The following is a 27,342-nucleotide window of genomic DNA, read 5'->3' as shown; positions in this document are numbered from 1 at the left end:
TTTTTTTTTTTTTTTTTTTTTTTTTTTTCCCTCTGTTTCGCATTTGAGATGATTCCGGTGTGGTATAATCAAATTTTCTATCCTGTGATTGGAGATCTCTTATTTTTCTTTAACATCATGGTTATTTATTTAGATTAGAGTGTAAAGTCGGGAGTCTTGTTAATTTGACGTGGTATTTTGACTAGTAGGCAAAATTATGTGATTGGTTTTGATTTTTGTTCTTGACATAGTTCATAAATTAATGATTTTATGTTTCTTTGATAAATGGAAGCAAGCGTAACGGTTGATTGTGTTGATTTTCTTCTATCCATCTGTTGAAGTTATCTTTATCAATATTTTTTCTCCCGATAAGTTCACATTCTGCAAAAGATTCAGTCTTCTGTTGATTTGGGTATCCGAATCTCTATATTTTCGTACTGAAAATATTGTGTTCTATTGGCTATGATGAGCAATTAAGTGAAGTAATAGAAAAATAGTTCCCGTATGTATCTCCATTTATTTGTCTAGTTTGTCTAAATTTATTAGGTATGAAATCCTCGTTTTCTTTGGATATTAGCACATTGGTGAATTTCCCTATGAATCCCCGATTAAGCCAATGTTCTTATTATCTTTCGTCTAATTTGTTATGGGATTAGGATCATAGCTTTAATGCCGATGAAACATTGGGAGTCCTTAGTAATTAGTCACTAGTAGCATTTGTGGCTGTTGGGTGAACTTTGGTGAATGAAAGAATTCGTGAGATGCTGTATATACTTCCATTTTTGTGTATAATGATTTTTGCATATATATATATATATATATATATATATATATATAGATGCTTTTGGTTGTTAACATTTATCCAGTAATATGATATGAAGGTCTTTTTCTGTTTGAATTAAATTTTTTGTATATGTCTGATCTTTATTGAAGCCGGGTTTGCGGAAACCCTCATGGGTTGATCAGAAAGTACGGGCTTATGTGCTGCAGACAATGCTTCCGCAGCAACGCCAAGGAAATTGGGTTCATCAAGGTAAGGTTTTCTGAGTTCATGACTATTTGATCATATTGGTTATATTTTGAGCTATACATCCTAAAGTTTTTCAATGTCTTGATCTGTTGAACCTCAACTGTTCTTGCAGTACCGCTAAATGGCCTAGTTTTCTCAGTTCCATTAAGGGTCGATGGAGGGAATATGGTTGCAGCTTTTTCATATATATATATAAGAAGGAACCTTGAATTTCGATTCTGTCTCTAGTTAGTTTTTTTTTTTCTTTTTTCTGGAATCTTCAGTTGATTGTTGAACTTAGACTACAACAATGTTTATTGATTTTGAAGATTTAAGTTAGTGTTTTTCATTCAGCACCATATTCTTCTCTGCCTCCTTTTCCTTGTTCTTTCCGAACGATATTATTGCCTTTTTGTTGGAGTATGGATTGTAGTGCTGATCAAGTTAATGTCCAAGGGCTAGCTTAAGTTGTTGTCAATAGTTTAGGTGCACACAAATTCATTTGGGCACTGATGAATATAAAATAATTTATAGCTCAAGCCACATGCTTTGCACTACTAGTTTTGGTGGTAAATTATCATTGAATTAGGCAGAGTTCAAGCTACTTACACACACTTTATGCACGACTGCTAATATAAAGAATTAATTGTGCTAAATAAAGTAAAGGTCAAATGAAAGGTCAAACAAACTCGATATTGATATTGTTGTCTTTGAATTTTTCATTTTGGATGGGTTTTTACTACTTTTTTTTGTTAAGGAGAAGTTTCCACAAAAAAAAAAAAAATGTTTCGTTCTCTTCTTGAATTGGTTCTCTTCTTGAATTGATGTGGGATTTCATTATCTACCCTTAGGAGTCTAGTGTCTTCGTTGTTACTCGTTCTTTTCTTCAATCGATGATCATATAATCTACCCTCTTTAAGGCTTAGCGTCTTTACTATCACTTGTTCCCATCTCCAATCGATGCGGATCTTCAATCCATCCATTTTAGGGCTAACGTCCTTGTTGACACACTGTTACACACCGTCTCGTGTCTACTCCCTTTAGGACTCAGTCTCTTTCCTGGCACATTGTTGGTGTCTAGCTTTGACCAATTGTAATGGTTCAATCTCATTGCTAGTAGATATTGTCCTCTTTGGATTTTGGATTCTTCTTTCGAGTAAAATGCATTTGTGACTAACTATAACAGTTCAATCTCACTCTAGTAGATATTGTCCTCTTTAAATTTTTCGAATAAAACGCATTTGTTAGGGAGAGGTTTCTACACCCTTATAAAAAATGTTTCGTTATTGATCTCACATCAATGTTCCCATTAGACATTAATACAATATTACATCTAGTGTGGACTTTGTATTTACTTACAATCAATTACATATTCCTTTCTTTGAGTCTTCGATTCACTATTTTGGTTTCATTACTTTAACCCTAATAAGTCAGAATTCGAATTTTTAACTTTTTGGTGGTTCATTTTAGTATATTAATAGTAAAATGAAATAATATAGAAATGATTAGACATGGTATTCGAGTTCACATTTGAAACTCATATTTTTGAACCATAAGTATTTACCTCTTTTGTTTATTTATAATTATTATAAATTTATTTCTATCATTTTCATCTTACATTCATCTTACATTGATGGTGGCGCCCTCTTTCGTTGACAGCTATAAATTCTCATTATTCTCATTGATGACCATAAATTTTTGAACGAACGCAAATAGTTTCTCTCAAACGATGATCAACTTTTCAATTGAACGACAACAAGTAGATTCCAAGTAGATTCTTTCCGATAGCAACAATTTTTATCATCAACGATGACAAATGATTTTCTTTAACCAATCATAACTTCTATCATCAAGAATAACCAGTCATAACTTCTATCATCGATACAACCGAGCCAGTATAAGTCAAATAAATCACAAAAATTTCCATGCATATCAATGTGGACCAAAACAGAACTAGAACCGAGCCACTAAGTAAGAAAGAAGAAAAGGAACTTTGTGCTCTAGACATCTTTTTGAAGTTTTTTTTTTTTTAATAAGAAAATTTAAACTTTAGAAGTTTGAAATGATGCATAAATAATTAATTCACTGTAATTTTATCAAAGTTTTTGAGCCTCTTGTTATGAACCAACGGAGAAGTTGGTGGGCATGTGACAGATACCCGAGTAAACAAATGGTACAAAAAAAATGTGATAGACATCCGAGTAAAAAGAACGGTACACTTGAGTAAAAAATGACTTGACACCACATCAAAATGATAGCAATTTTGAGAATAGGATAACTAAAAAAGACTTTAAGAGAATTGAAAGTCGCCAACTTTAGGAACGAGATGCATCTTTGTTTTTGGTGGCTCAATCATAATAACTTATGGTTAACTGTGTTTTACTTCGGAGCAATTATATATTTGTTGATCTCATAGTAAGTTTTCTCAGATGCATGTGAGTAAGGACAAAATATATTGGAAGAAATCATGTTAGTCCGTGGGGATAATCTTCCGTGTTAAAAAGCAAGAAGTATTTAATGTGACTATGTCTCGTGAAAATGTCAGAATCATTACGAAAAAAAATTATTAGTTTTATAAAACTTCTTTTTAGAAATAAGTTTGATCCAACATGTTTTTTATCCAACATGTTTGATCCCACAAGCGTGAAACCAATCGGTACACACAACCCAAACATGCTAACGACCCAATGGTGTTCATGATCCGGAACGCCACCCGTGATGCATCACCTCTCGAGATCAACACGTGTCATGTATGCACACGCCGACTCCTTCCGCTCACACAACGTTAATGGCTCGGCTCGACTCCGGCAACGGCTCGATGACTCGAACGACTCAAAAATGGATTATTCGGCTAGAGTTACACTATTTGATACCGATTCCTACATTTTTTTTACCCTCCCAAGGCTAAATATGACCTTAATAAAGACAATTAAGATTGGTATAAGGTACGTTTTCTCAATTTAAGTTAAATTGAGCAAAGAAATTGGTATTACTAACGAAACAAGATGAGCGGTTTAATAGGAAACAACTCCCAACAATACTTGGAGCAACTTTGAGGGATGGAATTCAAATGTACTCGAGTTTAAGGAGAACGTCGGCTAAGGCCAACCATGTAATTGACTTTACTATCGGCTTAGTCGAAAGACTTGCCTTATGTATGACGACACATGCTTAGTGGTATTGACATGTGTCATTTATGCTTTATCTGTTGTGATGTATTGGCTAAATTATAATAACGATGTATGATATTATGATGACGTTATATGATGATGATGTGGTGACGATGACATGACGATGATGATGTATGATATTATAATGACGTTATATGGTGATGGTGTGATGACGATGACATGATGATGATGTTGTATGCTTTATATTTTGTGACGTGTGGGCTAAATTATAATGACGTATGATATTATGATGATGTAATGACGATGACATAACAACGATGATGTATGATATTATGATTATGTTGTTTTACGATGATATGATGATGATGATTATGATATTATGATGACGTTATTTGATGATGATGATGACGACAACATAATAATGATGATAAGATTGATTAGCATGACGTTGACATGCATGTAATGAATGTCATGATGCATTACGATGATAATTCATTTGTCCAAAGACACAACCCTAATTGAAATTAATGATGATGAGCGTATGAAGACCAACACCTACATGATTCTTAGAGTAATATATGAACGGTGTATAGGGGTGTGTCACGAAGATGATTTAAAGATGAAAACTATGAGAACCTCATGCATTTTGTGTGTACATATACAACGGGATACTTCCCCATTTATGATGATGAGTACGGACGCGTACACTATGACGATGATGGTGATCATGCCTAGCATGACACTCAAGGGTCTGCTAACTTCCAGACGGACAACTAGTTCGACTATGATCGGTTCTGAGGGGTATGAACCGTTTAGGGATCCACACTCGCACGTGTGGGTCGTGTGTAGGAAAATACTAGACATCCAATTTTTGTTCGGACCGGAAGCCACCCTTATGATAATTTTTAAATGATAGGTCCCTAAATCATGAGTTGCATGTGTTTTTATTCCTTGACCCCAATATTGAGGTTACTTACTGAGTATTACTGAGTATTTATTTTAAATACTCAAGCCATGCGCAACTTCTATTTCAAGTAAAGGCAAGGTATCTTTGATGGCTTACAATGATATCGCAATTCGATGCCATGACACTTGCATAGGGTAGTTGTATTTATTTTCTCAAACATAGGTTAGATTAAGGTGTTTTTAATTTTAACGCTTATTTAATTCATTTAGTTTTTTGTTGTCATTTTAAAAATGTTTTCAAACACGCAAGTTCATGACAGTATTTTAAGACGACTGTAGTGACTCTAGTAAGTAGAAATTTAGAGTCGTTACACTAACAACAAGTTCGCTTATGTAACGGCCTAGATCTACCGCTAGTAGATATTGTCCTCTTTGGGCTTTCCTTTTCGGAAAATAGTGAGAAGGCTGGCACATCGTCCGGTGTCTAGTTCTGATACCATTTGTAACAACTTAGACCAACCGCTAGCAGATATTATCCTCTTTGGACTTTCTTTTCGGGCTTCCCCTCAAGACTTTAAAACGCGTCTGCTAGGGGAAGGTTTTCACACTCTTATAAATAGTGGTTTGGTTTCCTCCCCAACCAATGTGGGACACCACAATCCATCCCCCTTCGAGACCCAGCATCCTCGCTGACACTCTTTCCTTCTTCAATCAATGTGAGACCGCCCCCAAATCCACCCCCCTTTGGGGCCCAGCGTCTTTACTGGCATACCGCCTCGTGTCTACCCCCTTTCGGGGAACAGCGAGAAGGCTGACACATCGTCCAGAACTGACTCTGAAACCATTTGTAATGACCTAGACCCACCGCTAGCAAATATTGTCCTCTTTGGGCTTCCCATCAAGGCTTTAAAACGCGTCTGCTACGGGGAGGTTTCCACACGCTTATAAATGGTGGTTTGTTCTCCACTCCAACCAATGTGGGACATCATAACTTATTTGTTGACCTAAGTCTAAGTCAAAGTCAAAATCACTAACAATCCCGATACAAAATAATGGTCATAATTGATATATAGCAAGAACTTTGGTTTTTTTTTCTTGCCCCCTTTGGATTTGATTGTTTGATTGATTGAAAATTTGTGATGGAAATAATTTTCTAATTTTATGTAATGTGGGGAGGGGCATGTTGCCAAAAACAAGACAAATCATGTACTTGAAGAGGTTGGAGGGTAAGTTCTTGGACAAAAATTGTTAAGTGAAATTCTCGTTTCAAATCTATGATCGTTAACTCCGAATTATTTATAGAATGACCTGATACATGTGGAACAAAAGTTAGGGATGCACGTTGTGAAAAACAATGATGATAGTGATCAAATTGAATTAATTTATTTGTGTAATAGTCTAAGCCCACCACTAATGTAATGACCATAAATTTCCACATATCCAGAGTTATCAGTAACGTCTTGTGCTTATCTTAAATGCGGAATATAACTCTAAAAATGCTCATCATAAATAACGGAAATTTTAAAACTCAAAATACATTAAACTATTAGAAAACACATCGAACTTACATGTTTCAAAACGTTAGGCTGGAGTTCAAAACAAGATAAAAGCAATTACAAATTAAATAATTTAAATAAATGAAATGCAAATACCCTATTATAACCTAAGACTAGGGATTTTAAATATGTACCTACTCTATGCACGCACCACAGTCTCTGATTACGATGTCATCGTCAACCGTACATGGACGCTTTGCCTTTACGTGAACAACAATATGGTTCGAAATACTCAATAAGTGACCCCACTATAGGGGTCATGCTAATGCAAACACATGCAATTATGATTTAAGGACTTATCTCTAAAGATTATAAGAGTGGTCTCCAGTCTTGGACAAATTGGATGTGTAGTACTTCCCTACACACGACTCACACGTGTGAGTGTGAATCTCTAGGGCGCTCGCACACCCCCTGAAACCCTCTGGTCAAGCTAATTTGTAGCTACGTCCGAAGGTCAGCGGAACCCCATAATGTCATGCGCCTTATGAACATCCTCATCTGTGCGCATTCGCACTCATCATCATACGGTGTGCGTCCGCACTCATCATCTCTAGGGGAAGTAACCCTATGCTTATGAGCACACAATATGCATGAGGTTCCTCTAAATCCAACTATACTTCTCTTCTAACACAACCCTCTAGTCTCGTCTCTTTGTTACACTATGTAACACATGCTCGTGGATATTTACATCAATATCATTTTCATACTCTTAGGGTTGTGTCCTATGTCGATCTAACGACATGATGCAATATGACACTCATCATTATAAAACATACTCAACATGAAAAACATCATCATATTAATAATATCGTCATGCATACATCATATCCATCATAAAGTCATCAAGTGCATCAAATATAACATGTACATCATGCATCGAAACATAAATAACATACATATAACATACACCACAACACAACATCATACTCATACATCATCATAATTCATACAATCTTTAGCCTATCCTATAGTAAGTTCACTTACTTGGTTGGCCTTGGCCAAAGTACTCCATAATTAGCTAAACGTAAGCTCCCGTTCCTTGAGACCTGCTTACTACGTTGCCAGAGTTTGTTTCCTATCACACTGTTCGCCACCTTCCATTAGTATTTCACAATTACATTACCAATCACTCATTAAATGTGAAATACGACTCTAAAACGGCCTCGATTACCTTAATCAGGGCCGAAAAAGGATCTGAGAGGGTCGAAATAGTGGAAACCGGGTCGAAAACAGGTGAGCCGAGCTGAAACAGCTGTTGGGAGGCACTGGAGGAGTCGCTAGAGGGAGGCTGAGCCGTTTAAGCCTAGCCGAGCAGAAGGAGTGCTTGCATCGCTGGATGTCACGTGGCAGCAGTAGGACGTGCGACATAGTACGGTGGCGTCGGGTCGAGGCAGGTTCAGGTCGCGGGCTCGGGTTGGCTCTCGGGTCACTGACTACCGGCGTGGCTATTGGGCTTTTGGGCCGAGAGTAATGTGTTGGACCTATCCTTTGGGCCTCGGGAATATTGGAATCTCTCTCTCTCTCGTATTTTCTTTCTTTTCTCTGTTTGCAGGTATTTTAAGGTGTTCTGGGAGTCGTGGGCTGAAGGCTAAGCAGAGTTTAGTTGTCATTTTGTGTGGGATCAGTGAAACTCGATGGTCGTCGAAAAACTCGCGGGTTTCTGGCAACCGAGTTTTTTTTTTCTTATTTGTTCTATTTTTCTTTTTTGGGTCGTTACAGCTAGCATACGTCGTCAACCTCACGATTTTAAAACACATTTGTTTGGAAGAGGTTTCCACACTCGCTCGATGTCTGACTCTAATACCATTTGTAACAGCTCAAACCTACTACTAATAGATTGTGTCTGTTTTATCCCGTTACGCATAGTCATCAGCCTCAAAATTTTAAAACGTGTCTGTTATGGAGAAGTTTTCACACTATTATAAACAATGTTTCGTTCTCTTCTCTAACATACGTGCAATCTCACAATTTGATATGAGTAACTTGTGATTACTAGTTTGGTTTGATAAACTTTAAGATAAAAAATTGGTGGGTCCATTTCATTTGGTTTGGTAAAAAAAAAAAAAAAAAAAAAAAAATTACCCTCCTAGAGAATATTACTATTTTAATTTTTTTTTTACCTTTTCATGTCTTCCTTTACATGGGAAATAACTAATCCTAAAACATATTGAATTGCAGTCATTAAAAAAAAAAATTGAATTTTTTTTTTTAAATAATTTACTAAGCCAAAGTCTTGGAAGTATTAAGCACATATCTTAATATTTTATTTTATAATGGTGAAATATTTAGGGAATAATTTAATCATTACATAATATAACCAAATTTCCAATATTATTAAAATGGTTAACTTAAAAAACTTAATTAAAAAATATGGCATGAAATTAAAAAAATTAAGCTATAATATTCAATTCACATTTACATACATACATATATATATATATATATACATACATATATATATATATAGTTTCATGAACTTGCAAGGCACCCAATTTTTGGCAATATTTAGCAGCCACATTAGAGTTACATTGACTTCTCCCAAGCCTTTCCTTTAGGACAACTCCCCCAAATGTCTCAACCTTTAGTCTTAAGAAAGTGTGGAAAATATGTGCCTAAGATACCTCTAACAAGGACGTTCCCGAAAAAGAGAGGGTATCCCTACTTACCAAACCCGACAAACAATCTACATCAACACTTAAACTCGAAATTTCTTTAGACCCATTTAATAACAATTTTACTTTAGAAATCAGGTCATTCAAAATAAGGACCCGATTTTTTTTTTTTATCAAGCTTCTGTTATTGACAATAAAAACTTACGCCGTAAGGTTTCTTTAAATCTGTTTGATAACGGGTTTTGTTCTAAAAACCCAGTTATTCAAAATAGAAACTCATTTAAGAGTTTGATTCTTACTAAAGTTCTGTTATTGAAAACTGCTCGAGAGAATAATAATTAATGTATGAAGAGGAAAATGGAAGGAAGGTAGGAAAGGTACAAGATATACGAGAAAAAGACAAAGTTGAATTGAATATTAGGGTTATAATCACTTCCAAAGCAAACAAACCTAATGCCTCTAAGCTTCTTAACAAACAAACCCATCACTCTTATTTTATTGAGTATGTCTAAAGTCACATTGGGAATGAAATATTTCATATCTCTCTAACCTTATTTTCTCTCTCCTATTTTTTTTTCAAATTATTGGACGAAATATTTGAATAATTTATCGAGAATTTATTTACAAATTAGGGTAAAAGCTCGGTCTAAGAAAAAATTCACTTTTTTTTTTTGGATTTTTGCGTTTGGTAGAATAAGTTTTTAAGCAACTTTCCGAATAAATTTGTAAATAATTTGTCATTATTAATGTTATTTATACAATGAAAAAGGTAAATAAAATATTATTTTGTTAATAGAGTAGTCAAATTTCAACTGTGTATACAAATTTGTACGTGTATATCATAGTGAAAATGAGAAATTTTTAACGGTATTCTACGTCTACATATCTTTCAAAACAAAACATATCAAATATTACAATAAATAAATAAATAAATATATACATATATATATAATATTGAAAATGAAACTTTTTTTAACGATATTTTACGTCTACCCATCTTTCGAAACAAAATATACGTAAAATATCGTTAAAAAAAGTTTCATTTTCAATATTATATATATATATATCATACTGAAAATGAATTTTTTTTTAAATGTATTTTTACGTCTACCTATCTTTCAATTAAAAAAAAAAATATATATATATATATATATATAATATTAAAAATGAATTTTTTTTAACAATATTTTACGTCTACCTATCTTTCAAAACAACATATAATATATATATATATATATATATATATATATATATATATATATATATATATAATATTGAAAATGAAATTTTTTTAACGATATTTTACGTCTACCTATCTTTCAAAACAAAACATAAAATATATATATATATAATATATATATTTTAATAAAAATGTCTTGGAAAAAAAAAAAAATATATATATATATATATATATAATATATATATATTTTAATAAAAATGTCAAATTTCTATGGTAGGATAACAAAATCCGACAATGGTATAATATATAAGTATTTATTACGATGAAAAAGTGCATTTTTATCGCAAGATACTAATATTCATCTATAGCGATATTTTAAAGTCAAGTTCGATTCAATAAACGAACTACAAAGTATGAGGGCTCATGACGTTATGTTTTTATCGAACAAATATCGAGATTTTATACGAGCAACGAACTTATTAAGCCACGCAATACACTATCGATTTTGAGTAACGAGACGAACGTGGAGTAGCTTGAAAAGAAAGGGAAAAAGAAAGGGAATGAAATGGACGTGGCATCTCTCATAGGTAGCAAAAAGCAATTAAGAAAAAGAAAGGGTTTTAATTATAGCTTAACTTAGCTTGCAAAAACCACTATATATTATTTTTTTAATTGACTTTTTAATTAGTATTGTAATTATTTGTTACACTATATGTATGTAATATTAATGTGATTAATTAATGATTAAGTGATAAAGTATTCTCATTATCTCTTTAATCATGACCAAGAGGAAGATTTTGCAAAAGTAAAATTAGGGTTTGTTCGGGTTATATAATTGGTTTTTGACTTTACGGTGATTTTTTTGACATAGGTTTAGGGTAATTGGTTCAGTACGTAAAAAGTTAGGGGTGTCCAAATGATTCGAGAGCTCGACTAATTTGGACTATCTAGGTTTGGGTTGGGAGAATTTTCGGAAAACTGAAAAAAATTGGGTCGGTTTGTAAGATGACAATTTTTGGGTCGGGTCAACCTAACCAACTCGAAAATAGAATTACAGCCCAACTCTTCCCCTAGCAGACATTGGTTGGAGAGGAGAGAGGAGAAAAAGGAAAGGCCCAAAGATGACAATTTATCTTACGAATAGGGTTAGGTTTCGGGGAGAAAAGGGAAAGGCCCAAAGAGGATAATTTTATCTTACGAATAGGGTTAGGTTTCGGGTTGGTCCAAAAAATTTTTGCAACTCAACCCGTGTATACCCCAAATAAATACGAATCCGCCCCATATACTACTAAGTTATTTACCGGACAATTTTTTCGGCTGAATTGAATCATAAATTTGTCGGTAGTAGGTCAAGTTTAAATAAATTATATTTGTATATATTTGGTTCGATAAATAACATTTTTGGCTTTTAATTAACGATTTATAATATAATATTACCGCATATGCTCGTGCCATTTGCTTCCTCTCTTGTAATAATGATTGTCACCTCGTTAGGTCTCGTACTATATCTATACTCGGCAAAAAAGCAAGTTCGAGTTTAATTTGATCCATTTAAATAATTAATTCGAAAAGACTACAAACTTATTAAACACGATTCATTTCTCAACAAAAACGGGCATGAAGGCTACAATGCATCAATTAAATTTGTCAAAAAGTTTGTCGGGTAGTTATATCATATCATTATTAAAAATTTAATAGAATTTTCAATCAAAAAATTAAATTATTTTGAATTAGTCAAAGACTCGAACCATCCACTTTTATAATGATAATCAATAATTTATCATTAATATAATTAAAAAAAAAAAATTAATGTATGGGCTCGAATGTACCCACTCTCTAAGGGCATGACAATGACAAATGCCCTATAAAAGTTAGGTGTCAATCAAAAAAGTATATATTAATATACGATTAAAAAAAAAATTAAACCCGACCTAAATTGAAGAAAAAAAAGCGCCCAACGCATATGGTTTAAGTTGAATAGTTCGAGCCGTTCGAGTTATCAGATCATATGAATACTCCTAACCATTACAGCATAGAATGAAATAATTCATTGACTTATTCAATATTTTTTTAAATTTACAAGCTACCAAATATATATATATATATATATATATATATACGGTAAAATTTATTATATAATTAAAAAAAATAAAAAAAATGTATTTTTTTTTTTTGGTAAAATAAATATGGTAAGATTAAAATAATTGGGCTTTACAACCATAACCATCACATTCTTTTTTAAAGATATGAAGATACTAAACTTTACCATATAAAATAAATATTTGTAATATAAAAAGATAACATAAGTAAAAAGAAAACAAGGGATCACATGTAGCCACTCAAAAAGAAAAAGGAACATTTTTTTTTTAATATTTACTCATTAATTATTGGATGTATTTTAATGTAAAAAGAAAAAAAAAACAATTAGCCACAAATTTTATTTTTATATTTTACCCATATATTAATTAAAATCGACAAAAAATCTTGAGCTTATATCAGTCTGTGGATTGAGAATGAGAATTGAATTCTCTAAACCCTATGTGAGATCTCACATCAATTGTAGAAGCTAATGAAACATTCCTCAGTATGTGGAAACATTTTACCAGTAGACATGTTTTAAAATTGTGAAGCTGATGACAATACGTAACGGGCAAAAACGAATAATATCTGCTAGGCTTGGGCTGATGGGAACGAAATATTTCTTATAAGCTTGTGAAAACATCTCCCTAACAGACGCGTTTTAACTTTGAGCTGAGGGGAATGAAACATTTCTTATAAAGGTGTGGAAGCATCTCCCTAACAGACACGTTTTTACAAGGGTGTAGAAGCATCTCCCTAACAGACGCATTTTAATCGTGAGACTGACAAGGAATGAAACACTCCTTACAAGGGTGTGGAAACATCTTCTTAACATATGCGTTTTAACCGTGAGACTGACAAGGAATGAAACATTCCTTATAAGGGTGTGGAAACATCTTCCTAACAGACGCGTTTTAACCGTGAGATTGACGACGATACGTAACGGGTGTGGAAACATCTCCCTAACAGACGCATTTTAACGGTGAAACGACGGGGAATGAAACATTCCTTATAAGGGTGTGGAAACATCTCCCTAACAGACGCGTTTTAACCGTTAAACAAACGACGATACGTAACGGGTGTGGAAACATCTCCCTAACAGACGCGTTTTAACCGTGAGACTAACGACGATACGTAACAGGTGTGGAAACATCTCCCTAACAGACGCATTTTAACAGTGAAACTGACGGGGAATGAAACATTTCTTACAAGGGCATAGAAACATCTCCCTAACAGACGCGTTTTAACCCCGAGGCCAACAACGATACATAACGAGCTAAATATATGCTAGGTTTGGGCGATGACACCCTAATTTACGGTTGTTTATCGGTGGTAGATCGATCCTTATGCCTCTCGGTCTGTTGCATACTAACATATATCTAATTCTTTTGAAATATATATAAATATTTAGAGAGTATTTATATATGTATATATATTTAAAGAAGGGATTAATTAAATTATGTAACGTCTCTAGAAAGAGTCCCATAAACCCAAAAAGAAAGGAGTGTAGAGTGTATAAATACAAGTAGTTTATGTAACTCTCTCTCTCTTTCTGTAATGAGGCAGCGGAGCTCTCAAATCTTGTCTGTCACCTACTCTTTCGCTCTAGCCCAGAGGAGACGGAAGTGAGCTTGACGGGGACACACACACAGCGAGCCGGGCTCCCTTCCATGTCCATTGATTTCCTCTCTTCTACGGAACATGTTCAATCCACCTTCAACAACCCTCTTCCTTCTTCTGTCTGGGATTTCCTGAATCTTTTTCTTTGCAAAATGGTGAATTCTTCACTGAGATCCTCGTTTTTCTCTTTCCAACTGTGAGAAAAACGGACGAAATCGAGCTTCTGGTTGCTTTCTTGCATCAATGGTGGCTGCCATTTCTGGAGCAGCTTCGGCCCACTCTCCAACTCCCAAAATCTCTACCAATCAACGTCATGAACACCAGCAAGATCATCTTAGAAATCAAGCCAGGCCTCCATTGTTGCCTTCTGAGAAGGACAATGGAGTTCTTAATCGGAAACCCAGAGGTAGACAGGTTCCTTCAAGGTATATGTCTCCTTCGCCTTCCACTTCTACTTCTACTTCCTCGACTACTTCGTCTTCGGCTTCTTCTCGCCGATTTCCGTCTCCATTGCTATCTAGGTCCACTAATTTGACCCCTGCGTCTACTCCATTGCCTTCCTTGGGACCTAAGCGGTCCCAATCGGTGGACCGGAGGCGACCAACGGCGCCTCGGTCGATGACTCCGGTTATTGAATCGAGACACGGTAATGCGACTGAGGCTGCGAAGCTTTTGGTTACTTCTACGAGGAGTTTATCGGTTTCTTTTCAAGGAGAGGCGTTTTCGCTTCCGATTAGTAAGACGAAGGCTACTTCGACGCCGAGTTTGAGTAATGCGAGGAAGGGTTCGACGCCGGAACGGCGTCGGGCGACTCCACTTAGGGATAAGAGCGATGGCTCTGGAGTTCAGGTGGAGAATTCGAAATTACTTGATCAACATCGCTGGCCGGCGAGGAACCGGCATGCTAATTTGGAGGGGAATCCGTTGTCGAGGAGTTTGGATTGCAGTGGTGAGCAGAAGAAAGTGAATGGAATTGGATCTGGGATGGTGGTTCGGGGGTTACAGCAAACAATGCTAGATGACAGTAGAAGAGCTTCTTTTGATGGCAGATTGAGCTTGGATTTAAGCAGTCCCGAGTTGTTGAAGACCGTTCGGCAAAGCCCAGATGCCGATTCTGTGAACGAGTCTTCTGTGCCCTCTGATCTCACTACATCTGATACGGACAGTGTTTCCTCCGGCAGTACTTCAGGCGTTCAAGATTGTGGTTCGGTTGCCAAGGGAAGAAATGGGCCTCGAGGGATTGTTGTATCTGCGAGGTTTTGGCAAGAGACCAACAGCAGGCTGCGGCGCTTGCATGATCCTGGTTCTCCTTTATCGACTAGTCCTGGAGCGAGATTGGGAGCCCCATCAAAGTTTAATCAGTCAAAACGGTTCTCAAGTGATGGGCCAATTTTATCACCACGAACAATGGCTTCCCCTATTCGCGGTGGCGCCAGGCCTCCATCCCCAAGTAAGCTTTGGACTTCTTCTGTGTCATCACCATCAAGGGGGATTTCTAGTCCTTCCAGGACGAGAAATGGTGTCGGTGGATCCTTGGTTAGTAACTCTATTAGTACGCCCTCCATTCTCAGTTTCTCTGTTGATATCCGGAGGGGGAAGATGGGGGAAGATCGCATTGTTGATGCACATGTATTGAGGCTTCAGCATAACCGTTACTTGCAATGGCGGTTTGTGAACGCAAGGGCAGATGCTACGTTCATGCTGCAGAGACTAAACGCAGAGGTACTAATTTTGTGTTGAATATCTTACCCTTTTGATGAATTCTGTGGTTTTGCCTAATTCCACGATATTCGTGAGGTTTTCAATGTCTACTACTTGCAGTTAACTTACATTTTGTTCTTGATGGACACTATCTAAGGTTGTTACATCTAAAAGTTGGACTTGAATCGTATCCGGTGTTGTAGCCATATCGACTACCTTAGATCAATTCTCTCTTCTAGAATTCATCTTAAATTGCTTATTTAGTTGCTACTGAATCTTTCACGGGGAACTTCCTACGGGTCGGGATGGATGGACAGAGGGAGATCTCACGTGGTCTCTATTTGGTTGTGATGCCATTGTCTTTTGGTAGTTTAAGTATTGTTAGCTTGGTCGACCTGAATATTTTCCCTCTATTAGGGATATGATTTACAGATTTCTTTGGAGAGTTTTGTCTTGGGGATTTGAGTATTTTGGGTGAGATTCTTACTCTGATAAAGAATCTTAAGACATGTAGTTTTGTTCTTGGAAGTATATTTTTCAAGGCAGCAAATGCTTCACATTTTCCCTTGCCCTTGGGAAATTGAATCGATGGTTGTGTTTGGGATGTATGATCCAATGGGGATTCTATGTTTTTTCTTTCCTTTACTGCAATGAAACTACTCATGAATTGTAACGACACAGATCCACTGCTAGCAGATATTGTCCTCTTTCGGGCTTCCCCTCAAGGCTTTAAAACGCGTATGCTAGGGGAAGGTTTCCACACCCTTATAAAGGGTCTTTTGTTCTCCTCCCCAACCAATGTGGGACATCACAATCCACCCCCCTTCGGGGCCCAGCGTCCTCGCTGGTACTCGTTCCTTTCTCCAATCAATGTGGGACCGCCACCAAATCCACCCCCTTTGGGGCCCAGCGTCCTTATTGGTACACCGCCTTGTGTCTACCCCCCTTTGGGGAACAGCAAGAAGGCTGGCAAATCGTCCGGTGTCTAACTCTAATACTATAGTAACGACCCAGATCCACCGCTAGCAGATATTGTCCTCTTTGGGCTTTTCCTTTCGGGCTTCCCCTCAAGGCTTTAAAACGCGTGGAAGGTTTCCACACCCTTATAAAGGGTCTTTTGTTCTCCTCCCCAACCAATGTGAGACATCACATGAATTATCTTCTATGCCACCTTCTACTTAACAGATAGGATCTAGTGTAAGCTTTTTCTTGATAAGAAGCAATCAATTTCATCGATGAAAAGGGAAACTTAGCATCTTCTTTTATGCCTGATCTTAGCAGACATTCCTATGATAGAGACTCCAATGATATGATTCCTCTTCTTTCATTTTTGAATGAGATTTTTATTAGACCTCTCTTCTATGGAAAAGAGAATTAGATCCCACTAATCTAATGTTTGTCTTTTTTCTCTGAACACATTTTTGGCTTGTTTGAAGTGTTTACTTGATTTTTGTAAAAATTGTCTTATAAGTGGGTCCGTTAATCGACATTGTTAAACGCATTTGGAAAGCTAAGGCTGGAATGATCAGTCATTTTTTAAAATGTTTGTACTATTATGATAAAGCATGAAAGAAATGTCATGAGAATTGAAAAAAGTTGGTCTGGTAGGTGCTATTGATGTTCCACTTTTGGTGGTTTTATATATGCCAAAGTAGGTTCTTTTATTGATCTGTTCAAAAGTGTCTGTAATCAACTAGCTAAAGGTGGTGGAATTTTGTGAATCTCTCTATGGCTTCACCCACAAGGAAAGTTTCAAATAGTGGAAAATAATTTGGAAGATAGTATGCAAGAAAATGGTGAGCAATGTGCTAAAGCGCGGCAGGAAAGGCAGTTCACTTCGTTGACCGGGATTGAATATAAGCGCGGCAGGAATCCACTCTTCCTGTAACTATTTTCACCTTCTAGTATGTTTTTGTGGGGAAGAGACAAATTATTAATTCCCTTGTTGTGGCTAACGGGGTGGTGGATGACTGCAATCAAATGTATTTTGTAGGGTCCTGAGTTCAAATGGTAACTCGGAGAACGCCTACGTGTTGCAACAAAGTTGATTGGTCTTTCTTAAAAATTGTTCTCAAGCTAAATGGTTTGGTGGTAAATGAAGGAAGTGAATCTACGGGTGCATCTCTGAGTGTTAATTACTCAGTTATTCTTAATGGTAGATTGAGTGGACATTCATTGCTTTGAGGCGACCATATTCTTTTATTCCGTTGGTCATTGTTGCAGATTGTTTGAGTAGGATGCATTTGAAGGGCTGAAAAGTATATGTTTTGAGAAGTTTTTTGGTTGGCGGAGGTTCATTTCATGAAACCACCTCCAATGAATTGATAGCTCCTTGGTGTTTGTTTGACACACCATTCCAAAGTCTGTACACTTCATGTGCTCAGATTGGTTTTTGGTCTCGACGACCAATTCACTGTCTAGTGAGAGGATACCAATTGCTTGGAGGAGTTTGCTGGTTGATTAGGCCACTAGATTTATAATTGGCCTATGAACATTCTTTCGCTCGAGTGGAACAAAAGAGCTTTTAGGGATTTGGAGAGATTTGGACAGTTTGCCCATACTATATTTCTTTAGAGCTGGTTAATTTTAAATCTCAATCGCTACCCTGATACTCATTATGCTCCTACCTGATGGCCTAGGAAACATCTCGGTCTTCCTCGGTGGGAATCCCCATTTCTTGGAGCTTCATGGATGAAAAATAACAGGTAAGTTACATGAACGGGGGAGCGCTGTCTTTCTAAAGATTGAAGACACAGACTCATTCAAACTACCTTATTAGGGATCATGGCATGAAGGGAGGCCTGAAACCATGATTATATGCTCAACCAATGTTTCCTCCATATGGCCTCTTCCCTTGGCTCAAGTGTTGATGTCCTTCAGTAGTGATGGCCACGTGCCCAACCCAATCAACCCTTAATATTCAGTCCCCTGCCTAGATGTTGAGCATTAGTTAATGTAACTTTACATTTATTCAATGAAAAGTTTCATTTTTTTAAAATAGTGAATCACCTTTCAATACTCTTCCCAGATCTTGAATTGCTACCCATTTAAAGGAATCACCCTTAAACACTATGTTTAGTACGTTTCGTTATGCTGCGATAATGATTTGGAACTACGGGTAGTCCCTAATGCTGCTTCTTGCTTAGAGCCCTAGACTGCTCATACAATATTCATTCTTTCTATAATCAAAATAGAGGAATACGGTTTCTTTAAATTCCTTCCATGTTTTGTTAGTCAGTACTACACTGTTGCTTCATCCAATAAACTCATGATAATGGATTCTTTCTTCTCCTCCATCATCACAATGACCTCTAACGTTACTCCAGTTGTAAAATCTCCAGTCCATAAAAATGGCAGCTCTAATTTTGTCACTTTCTAATCCGTCAACTTATTCCCTTGTCAACCAATTGATGAGAGTTGCCCGTTTCGTTTCTAATTGTCTCATCAATGATCATTTCCCCCTTTTTCAAATTGGTTTACACCGTCGATTCCGTTTTCGTACATTTGATATTCTCTTGTCCGTGTAAATGGCTTTCCCTTTCTAACTAGGTAACCATGTTTCTGGACCCCCTCATTTCCATTCTAGTATCTCTTCTTCTCCTTCTTGGCATCATGCTTAGGAGAATACAGCTGAAAACAGGACACTCATGAAATTGGCGAATTATAATTGTTCAAGTTGATGCTATTTTGTTTAATCCATCCTCCATACGAGGGAACTACTTTTGGTACTATCCAACATGGACGTTACTAACTCTTTCTTCTGCGAGGTTTCCGTTGTCTCTTTCCGACCAAAGGTCAAACGGGTTGGAGGCTTGGGATTTCAGTCAAGTCCCTGATCTATATTTTGATGATACAAGTTGGTTTTGCTAGTCCTGATATGCAAGGGTCCAATGATTTGTATTGTCTGTAATTAGAATAATTAAGAACATTAAATTACTGTGGTTGGTTTGGTTATGATGTGGGGTATGCATTTTGGGGAAAATGGTTTGGTTTAAAATATATTAACAAATAGTATCTTCTTCTTAATATTCCTATTATTTCAAAAGTTGTAGTATTACCTTGTAAACGTTCCAAAACTACATTCAAACATGTTGATTAATCAACATTATAACACTTTTCTACTCAAAGAGTACTTTTGAAACATTTATTATTATTTTTAAGTTTTTTATATCGGTGAGTATCCTTGGCTAGCTTGCACACACCTCGACTAATCTCATTAGACAACATCTGGACCCCTGCTATATTTGGTTGACACGGAAACACATAGGATATTAAGTGGCTGTCATGAATTGAACCCATTTCCTATTAGTTTTCTAAGGGTTTGAAAAACAAAGTTTAGGATATTTTTTTAAAAATAATTTAGCCTTAATTTTTGTTTGCGTATATTTAATCCACTATATTTCTTATCTTTCTTTTTATGCACCAGAGGAATGTTTGGAATGCATGGGTCACTATCTCAGAACTACGGCATACTGTCACACTTAAAAGAATCAAGTTACTATTACTACGGCAAAAATTGAAGCTGACATCCGTCCTCAAGGGACAAGTAAGATTCAGAACCCTTTTCTTTTTCTCCCAAAGAATGTCATTTGGTTTATCATTTGGCTCTTTAGATGCCTTCAAACTTGCATATAGCACATAGAAAAAGAAAATTGCAATAGAACTTTGTAAATATCTTTTCTTCAGGCTCAGAGAAAACAAATGCATTGTTCTTCTAAAGGACACTTGAAGTGCCATTGCATTATGCCCATAGAGGTTTAATGTATTAACACTGACATAAATCATTGATGCCCAAATTATTCATCTTCTTTTGAGTAGAGCTCTTCACCATCAAATGATTTGAGGGTTGAATAAGCAGCACCTGACCATCAAGGATAAAAGTCGCATTTGTAATTCCGCTTGTTGAGTTGATTTCTCGTTTTTTTTTTCTTTTTTTTTTGTGTGAATCTGTTTTGATCTATAAGGATTTTATCTTTCCTATAAAAATGTATGTATTCCAACGCACTCTCGCAAGCCATATGTTTTATGTGGGAGTTTGTTTTCAATATTTTCTAGTTAAGTGCCTTTAAAAGGGACGAGGGAAGCAAAATCTGTCCACCAATTTTTGTTAGAAACACCATAATCGTCAACCTCTGTTTTCCTCCATTGTGAGTTTTTCCACATCGAAAAAGGCAGAAGCCTTTTGGTCAAGAGTGAATGATTTTCAACTCAATGTTATCTTCATCTAGACCTCCCAATACTGTGGGATTCCTCATTTCTTCTCATTAACTGGATGAGCTCCCCCTCATTTTTTCGTGATCAATCCCAATAGAAACCTCTCTTAAGTTTTTCGATTATCAAAAGCTACTCTTAGGCGAAAGAAAAGTAGACATATAAAATACATTGGAAGGCTTGGATGACAGTCTCCTTCAAGACTGTTGATCTCCTCGAACGCTAAATCCTGCATCTTTCAATAATTGAATTCCGAAGTGTAGGTCGCTTTAGGTTCTCTTTTGGTGGAAGCATAAGTAAGTTATGGGGCATTTCTCAATGCTAGAGATAATAGAGAGGCTAGGTAAAGAACTTTTGAGTAAGCAACTTCTCTGGCCTATATTGAAGTCTTGCTTAGTTGCTTGGTTCATATTTGGACTGGTAAAGAGCTCAAAAGATTCGATAATATTAAAGATATGCGCAACCTTTATCTTTCTTGATGGTCGAATAGTCATTTGTGAATGGGGGGTGATTCCTAATGAGGTTACTTTCAGCCACCATGAAATCTTCCTCGAAGCACTACTAGGGACAATAAATGCTCTTCATTTTGTCAATGGTACGGTACTATCCACTTTTAGGCACAAGCTTTTGGGGCCATACTTTTGGCTTCACCTAAAATGCTCCATTCCAATGGAGATGCTGTGCTTTATTGATACATTATGGATCTTCCCTTATCCAATGTGAGACTTTTGATCACATTTCCACAATCCTTCCATCAAATAGAAAACATAAGGTCTCTCATCAAATAGTTATCGATATGTCCAACTCTCTATCCCTAGTGAATTCATACATCGTTTGTCTGATAGTTCTCAACCATGGATCACCATCACTATGACTCCATGGCTCATAACTTCTTTGTTCATCATTCGAGCCCACAAGAATTTTGTAGACCTAAGTTTGGGGAATTCTCCAAAAACTACTTATTAATGATAATGAAACCCACATTTTTACAATGTAATGATATTGTTCACTTTGAGTATAAACTCCTATGACTTTATTTTTGTTTCACCTAAAAGGACTCGTACCAAGGGGGATGTTTTCTTTATTTTTAATTAATGGATATGTCCGTTTCCTAACTAATGTGGGCATAAACCCTCGTGATATTGTCCTCTTTGGGTGTATGACCATGTGAACTAAACATTCTTGGATAAAGTTCTTGCGGAAAAAAAAAAAGGCTTTAGGTTTAAATAAGTCTTAGGTTTAAAGCTACTAGGTTGTTGAAGTACTCGATTTTCATTAATGGATGGATCACATTTAGTCAAATTGGAGGTGGTGAAAAAGCAAGTAGGACCTTGGGGGATTAGATATAGGCAACACTAGGCCTGTTACAAGGCCCTTTTGTCTAAGTGACGGGTGTTTTCATCATGCATCTTACACTTACGACAAAGGTCATTGAGAGCAAGCATGGACCACTTCATTTTGAATTGTCTCAACAATACAGTAGGTTGTGACCCTCACATAGTGACAATCGCAACCCTCAAGTGGCGCCTATCCGACCGTGTGAGCGCCACGACAGATAAGTGCCGTGAAGCGACTAAGGAGGACGGTGCATCATCCTAACACACCATAAAAGATACGCATTGAAGCCAAGATGAGGCATAGGCGAGACAAAGGCAACGATGTCGACATGAATGTCAAAGATAGACTTGTTGAAGAGCCGAGTAGAACCTCGGGCCTTGACCTCGAAAGTCAGGGTTCTAGAGGGAATTTGGGCATGTGGCTCTGGAGTAGTCCGTCTATATGAAATATGAAAGCTTGCTAAATTTGGTGTCAATCAGATACTAGACAGATGCTCCACGACACCATATGACTGTTCACTAAAATCATGTCTACACCTGCTAGATTGGAAATGTCTCCAAATGTACCTTAGGAGGAGGCATGACGTTAGAGCTCTCCACCACCCCTGGGCCCCATGGCCTAAGCAAGCTACCTTGTGGCATGGATGAGCATTGCGAGACGAGTGTCTCGGACATCTTCCTTTGAAATGGGTCTTTCAAGGACAATGTCTAACGACATGAGTGTGCGAGCATTACACCCTATCTTATGAGTCGGAGGTTGGTATATGCAACTGCTATCCGGGACGGAATCCATAAATGACATGACATGTACACGAGAGGATTCATGCTCTGACATGGACACGAGAGGATTCATGCTCTGATAAGAATCTATAAATGACATGACATGACATGTTCGAACAAGCCAAGATGGCCGAGTTGTCTTAAGACATGGGATGACATCACGATGCATGGTCGTGTTGTTGGGAATCAAGATGATGACTAAGATGTGATGTTGCACTTGAGAGCTCTTGGCTTAAAGTAGAGGCACTGTCAAGCCGAATGACTTGATCTAGTGTAGAGGCAAGTCGGCCAGAGTCGCAGATGATTGAACATGCATGCATGGGCAGCATGTGTGGTCAAACAAGCTTGGAATCCGCACAAGTCGAGTTGTGTTAGGTTGGCGAAGGAAAATCTTGCCTAAGGTCTGAAGAAGCTACAAAGACAAGCGAAAAATGTATATGAGACTTTGGAATTTTCTCAAGGCTTGTCATGACACATCATGAGTGTGTCATGACATGAATGGATCGGATCTTGGGTGGGATTAAAGGTACTTACAGAAACCATGAGGAGCTTCCATTCTTCTCTTTTTATCCATTGTTTGGTGTGTGATGGGAGGGATACATTTTTCTGGGGAATAAGTGGTTGGAGATAGATTTTCTGCTCTGTTTTTTGTTTATTTTATTTTTCTCTGATGAGGAATCATTGGATGACTTGTTCTATCTTATTCTAGCACCTTGCCTTCACCTTTATTGGGGTTCCATTGTCTTGACATATATTATAGCCCTTCTTTCTTTGATTGGGGAATTTTATTGTAATTCAAGGAGAATGGATGTTTGTATTTGGAGTCCTAGACCGTCCAAAGGTTTTTCTTGTAAATCGTTTTTTGCTCGTCTTTTTAATCCATCTCCTTCGACCAGTTAGCCTTTGTCTCGTTATGGAAGGTGGAATTTTCCTAGAAGGTTAACTTTCTTGTGTGGTAGATTCTCCACGCAATAGCTAACACTTCGGATCACGTTTTGAGAAAGGTGCCCAATTTGATTGAGCCACTGTGACTCATTCTATATCGAGTGGAGGCGATTTAAGATCTTGACCATATACTTTGGAGCTATGATTTTAACTCATACAGCTTGAATCTCATACATTGAGAAGTTTGATTCATATTTGCATAGACATAGGGATTGCAGATAGATGATCAAGATATTCCTTCTCCATCCCCCCTTTTTTGAGAAGTTAAGGTTTTTGTTACAAGCCAAGGTGTGTGCAGTTTTGTGGTACTTTTGGAGAGAGGGAAAAGAGTCTGTTATACATGTACTCACGGTGTAACCGCTCAAGCCCACCGCTAGCAGATATTGTCCTTTTTGAGTTTTCCCTTTCGGGCTTCCCCTCGAGGTTTTAAAACGCGTCTGCTAGGGAGAGCTTTCCACACCTTTATAAATAATGTTTTGTTCTCCTCCCCATCCAATGTGGGATCTCACACAGGGATTATCATGTGCTTATACCTTGCGAGACTAACTAGCCACATTTCCTCTTAATATATTAGCTCAAACACTTGACTCATTGTGTACCCGTTTACTATGATGCACATTAGTTACCGGGGGTCTATCAACATGGTGACCATTCTCTTTACTTTTTGAACTTATCTTCAACACTCCATCTCTTGCCACAATGAACTAAATATAATAGATTGAATCGTGTTGTTTCACAGTGTTCTTATTCATTAAGACAAAAGGATAATGTAATTCTGAAAATGGCCGTAATTTCCTAGTTTATTTTGGTGGTAACTTCGTGTCGTTGTGAACTATCAATATTATGTTAAATTTTCTCCAAATTCTGACATGAGCTTCTTCAACTGAAATGATTTGATTATAGATAAGTTATTTGGAAGAGTGGGCTCTTTTAGACAGAGATCACTCGAGCTCCATGCTTGGAGCGACCGAGGCTTTGAAGGCTAGTACTCTACGGCTCCCAGTTGTTGGGAAATCAATAGTATGTGCCTTTTCAGTTTTCATTGAAAGCAATTCAATAAAGGCTCAAATGTGAAGAAAATAAATCATTTTTTTATTTTATCAGGCGGATATTCAGAACCTGAAGGATGCTGTTGGATCAGCTGTTGATGTTATGCAAGCAATGGCATCCTCAATTTGCTCTCTATCATCTAAGGTGCTGCGTTTTAGAATTTTTACCTTCGTGAGAAACTTTGAACATTTTTCTGCATGAAAGTTATGAATAGACAGCACAATGCGATGTACTATAGATTCAATTTAGGTTTGTTTTGGGGCTTTGTGTTGTTATTAGATAGCATAGCCAAGGAAATAGGAAGATTGATGAGCCTTCTCCTTTGACTCTTTTCATAGCTCAACTTAGAAATGGTTGGCTTGTTCACAGGTAGAAGAAACGAACTCCGTGGTGGCTGAACTGGTTAAGGTGACGGCGAAGGAACGGATTTTACTTCAACAATGTGAAGATTTTTTGTCGACGCTAGCAGCCATGCAGGTATGTCGCGGTCATGCAGTTTCAGTACTCCGAAAAGTGAACTGTTCATGTGTTGCATTTCTTTTTATTGTACTGTTTGGTGTCCATTATGAATAGGTGAAAGATTGTAGCTTGCGAACACACATATTGCAACTGAATCGATTTCCAACGAAACAGCAGCCTAACAAATACGTGTAGAAGAACTGATATGATCCGATGATTTGACTCAACTCCTCACCCGTTATTCTACTAACATTACACGGACCCCTTTTCGTTTTTCGACCCGATGGAGGCCGAGACTGAAGTAACAAGAACAAATTGGTGGTATTTAGGATCTGGGTTTGGTGGCTTTGATATTTCTTCACTATTGTTGTTATGTGTATCTCTGTGTATCTGGAAAAAGGAAAAGAAAGATTGTAGGGAATGGCTTTGCATCCCTTTGATTAGCTGTGTAAAAGTGCTGCAATTCTTTATCCCTTTAGGCAACAAGTAAATGTCAACGTTGAATGTGTATATATGTAATGTTCTCATCATTTGATGATTCTTGTAGTTTGTGCATTCTTATTATCGTTGTACTTTCATGATACGATGGTGATAATTCAAACGTTTAGACAAAAGTATATATCTAAACGTTTAAATTCATCTACGTATTATTGTAACACTTGCTAATGTACCTCATAGTTGTGTCGTACCCTCTTTAGTTGTAAAATATGATGTTGTACCTAGTTGTTTAAATCAAATCTCCATTTTGGTACAACGAGAGAGAGTTTACTATAGTCAGTGTAGTGAAATTTGTGGAACTAATCATGCTTTTACGCGTGCGACCAAAAACATAAGCCGATTGTTGAACTCACTCTTGCTCAGCCACACCACCTATAACGACCCAGATGCACCGCTAGCAGATATTGTCCTCTTTAGGCTTTCTCTTAAGGCTTTAAAACGCATTTGCTAGAGGAAGGTTTCCACACCTTTATAAATGGTGGTTTGTTCTCCTCCCCAACTCCCACAATCCACTCCCTTCGGGGCCCAACGTCCTCGCTGGCACTCTTTCCTTCCTCCAAAGGATGTGTGACCGGCCCCCAAATCCACCCCCCTTTGGGGCCTAGCGTCCTTACTGGCACATCGCCTCGTATCTACCCCCTTCGGGGAACAGCGAGAAAGCAGACACGTCGTCAGTGTCTGGCTTTGATACCATTTGTAATGGCCCAAATCCACCGCTAGCAAATATTGTCCTAGTTGAGCTTTTCCTTTTGGGCTTCTCCTCAAGGCTTTAAAACGCGTCTGCTAGGGGAAGGTTTTCACACCCTTATAAATGGTGGTTTGTTCTCCCCCCAACCAATGTGGGACATCACACCACCATTGGTGCAAGCAAGTAAATTTATTTGGCTCATTTCTTTCGGTAAATTCAATTGGGTTGTTTCTGTTCATAAGATTTTGATTGTTTTAGTTGCATGTTAATTTGACGAATTACTGGGTTCATTTCCATTGAGTGTGTTGTGTCGATGTTGTTCTCGGAAGCTATTCAAAGACGGATAATACGACAAAGGTGTTATAACATTTTATTTTTATTTTGTGTTTAAGCTTTCTACAAACAAATGGTAAGAACAAAGTTGATAGCAATGGTAATGTCAATGTCCAAAACCAAAAACAAAATGGTATCATTATGATGCCTTAGGGCTTCCACCACTTGAATTAATTAAAGTCTCTTTGGTCTTTATAATTAGCCTACCAAATTTGAATCTCTCTTTCTTTCTTTTAGTGAACTTAGTCACCCAAAGTATTCTAACAAA

General features: G+C 37.0%; 2 protein-coding genes across 2 annotated transcripts in view; both read left to right on the top strand.

Moving 5' to 3' along the window:
* The window catches only part of LOC111434649 (40S ribosomal protein S29), a 1,809-nt gene extending 465 nt beyond the window's left edge, over positions 1 to 1,344 (top strand). Inside the window, exons 2-3 of the mRNA XM_023072117.1 lie at positions 913 to 1,012; positions 1,122 to 1,344. Coding sequence (XP_022927885.1) covers positions 913 to 1,012; positions 1,122 to 1,130 — 109 coding nt within the window. The 3' untranslated portion in view covers positions 1,131 to 1,344. The remainder of the gene's footprint in view (positions 1 to 912; positions 1,013 to 1,121) is intronic.
* A 12,649-nt stretch (positions 1,345 to 13,993) lies between these two features.
* On the top strand, positions 13,994 to 26,169 carry LOC111434640 (QWRF motif-containing protein 2). Its single transcript, XM_023072105.1, has 6 exons — positions 13,994 to 15,794; positions 20,200 to 20,319; positions 24,950 to 25,066; positions 25,151 to 25,240; positions 25,466 to 25,573; positions 25,670 to 26,169. The coding sequence occupies exons 1-6, from the start codon at positions 14,316 to 14,318 to the stop codon at positions 25,748 to 25,750; spliced, it is 1,995 nt and encodes a 664-aa protein (XP_022927873.1). The 5' UTR covers positions 13,994 to 14,315; the 3' UTR covers positions 25,751 to 26,169.
* Positions 26,170 to 27,342: the final 1,173 nt, after the last annotated feature.

Source organism: Cucurbita moschata, unplaced genomic scaffold, assembly GCF_002738365.1.
Source record: "Cucurbita moschata cultivar Rifu unplaced genomic scaffold, Cmos_1.0 Cmo_Scf00045, whole genome shotgun sequence".
In the NCBI taxonomy this organism is placed as follows: Eukaryota; Viridiplantae; Streptophyta; class Magnoliopsida; order Cucurbitales; family Cucurbitaceae; genus Cucurbita; species Cucurbita moschata.
Note: the sequence above shows the minus strand (reverse complement) of the source record. Positions and strands in the feature narration are given on the sequence as shown.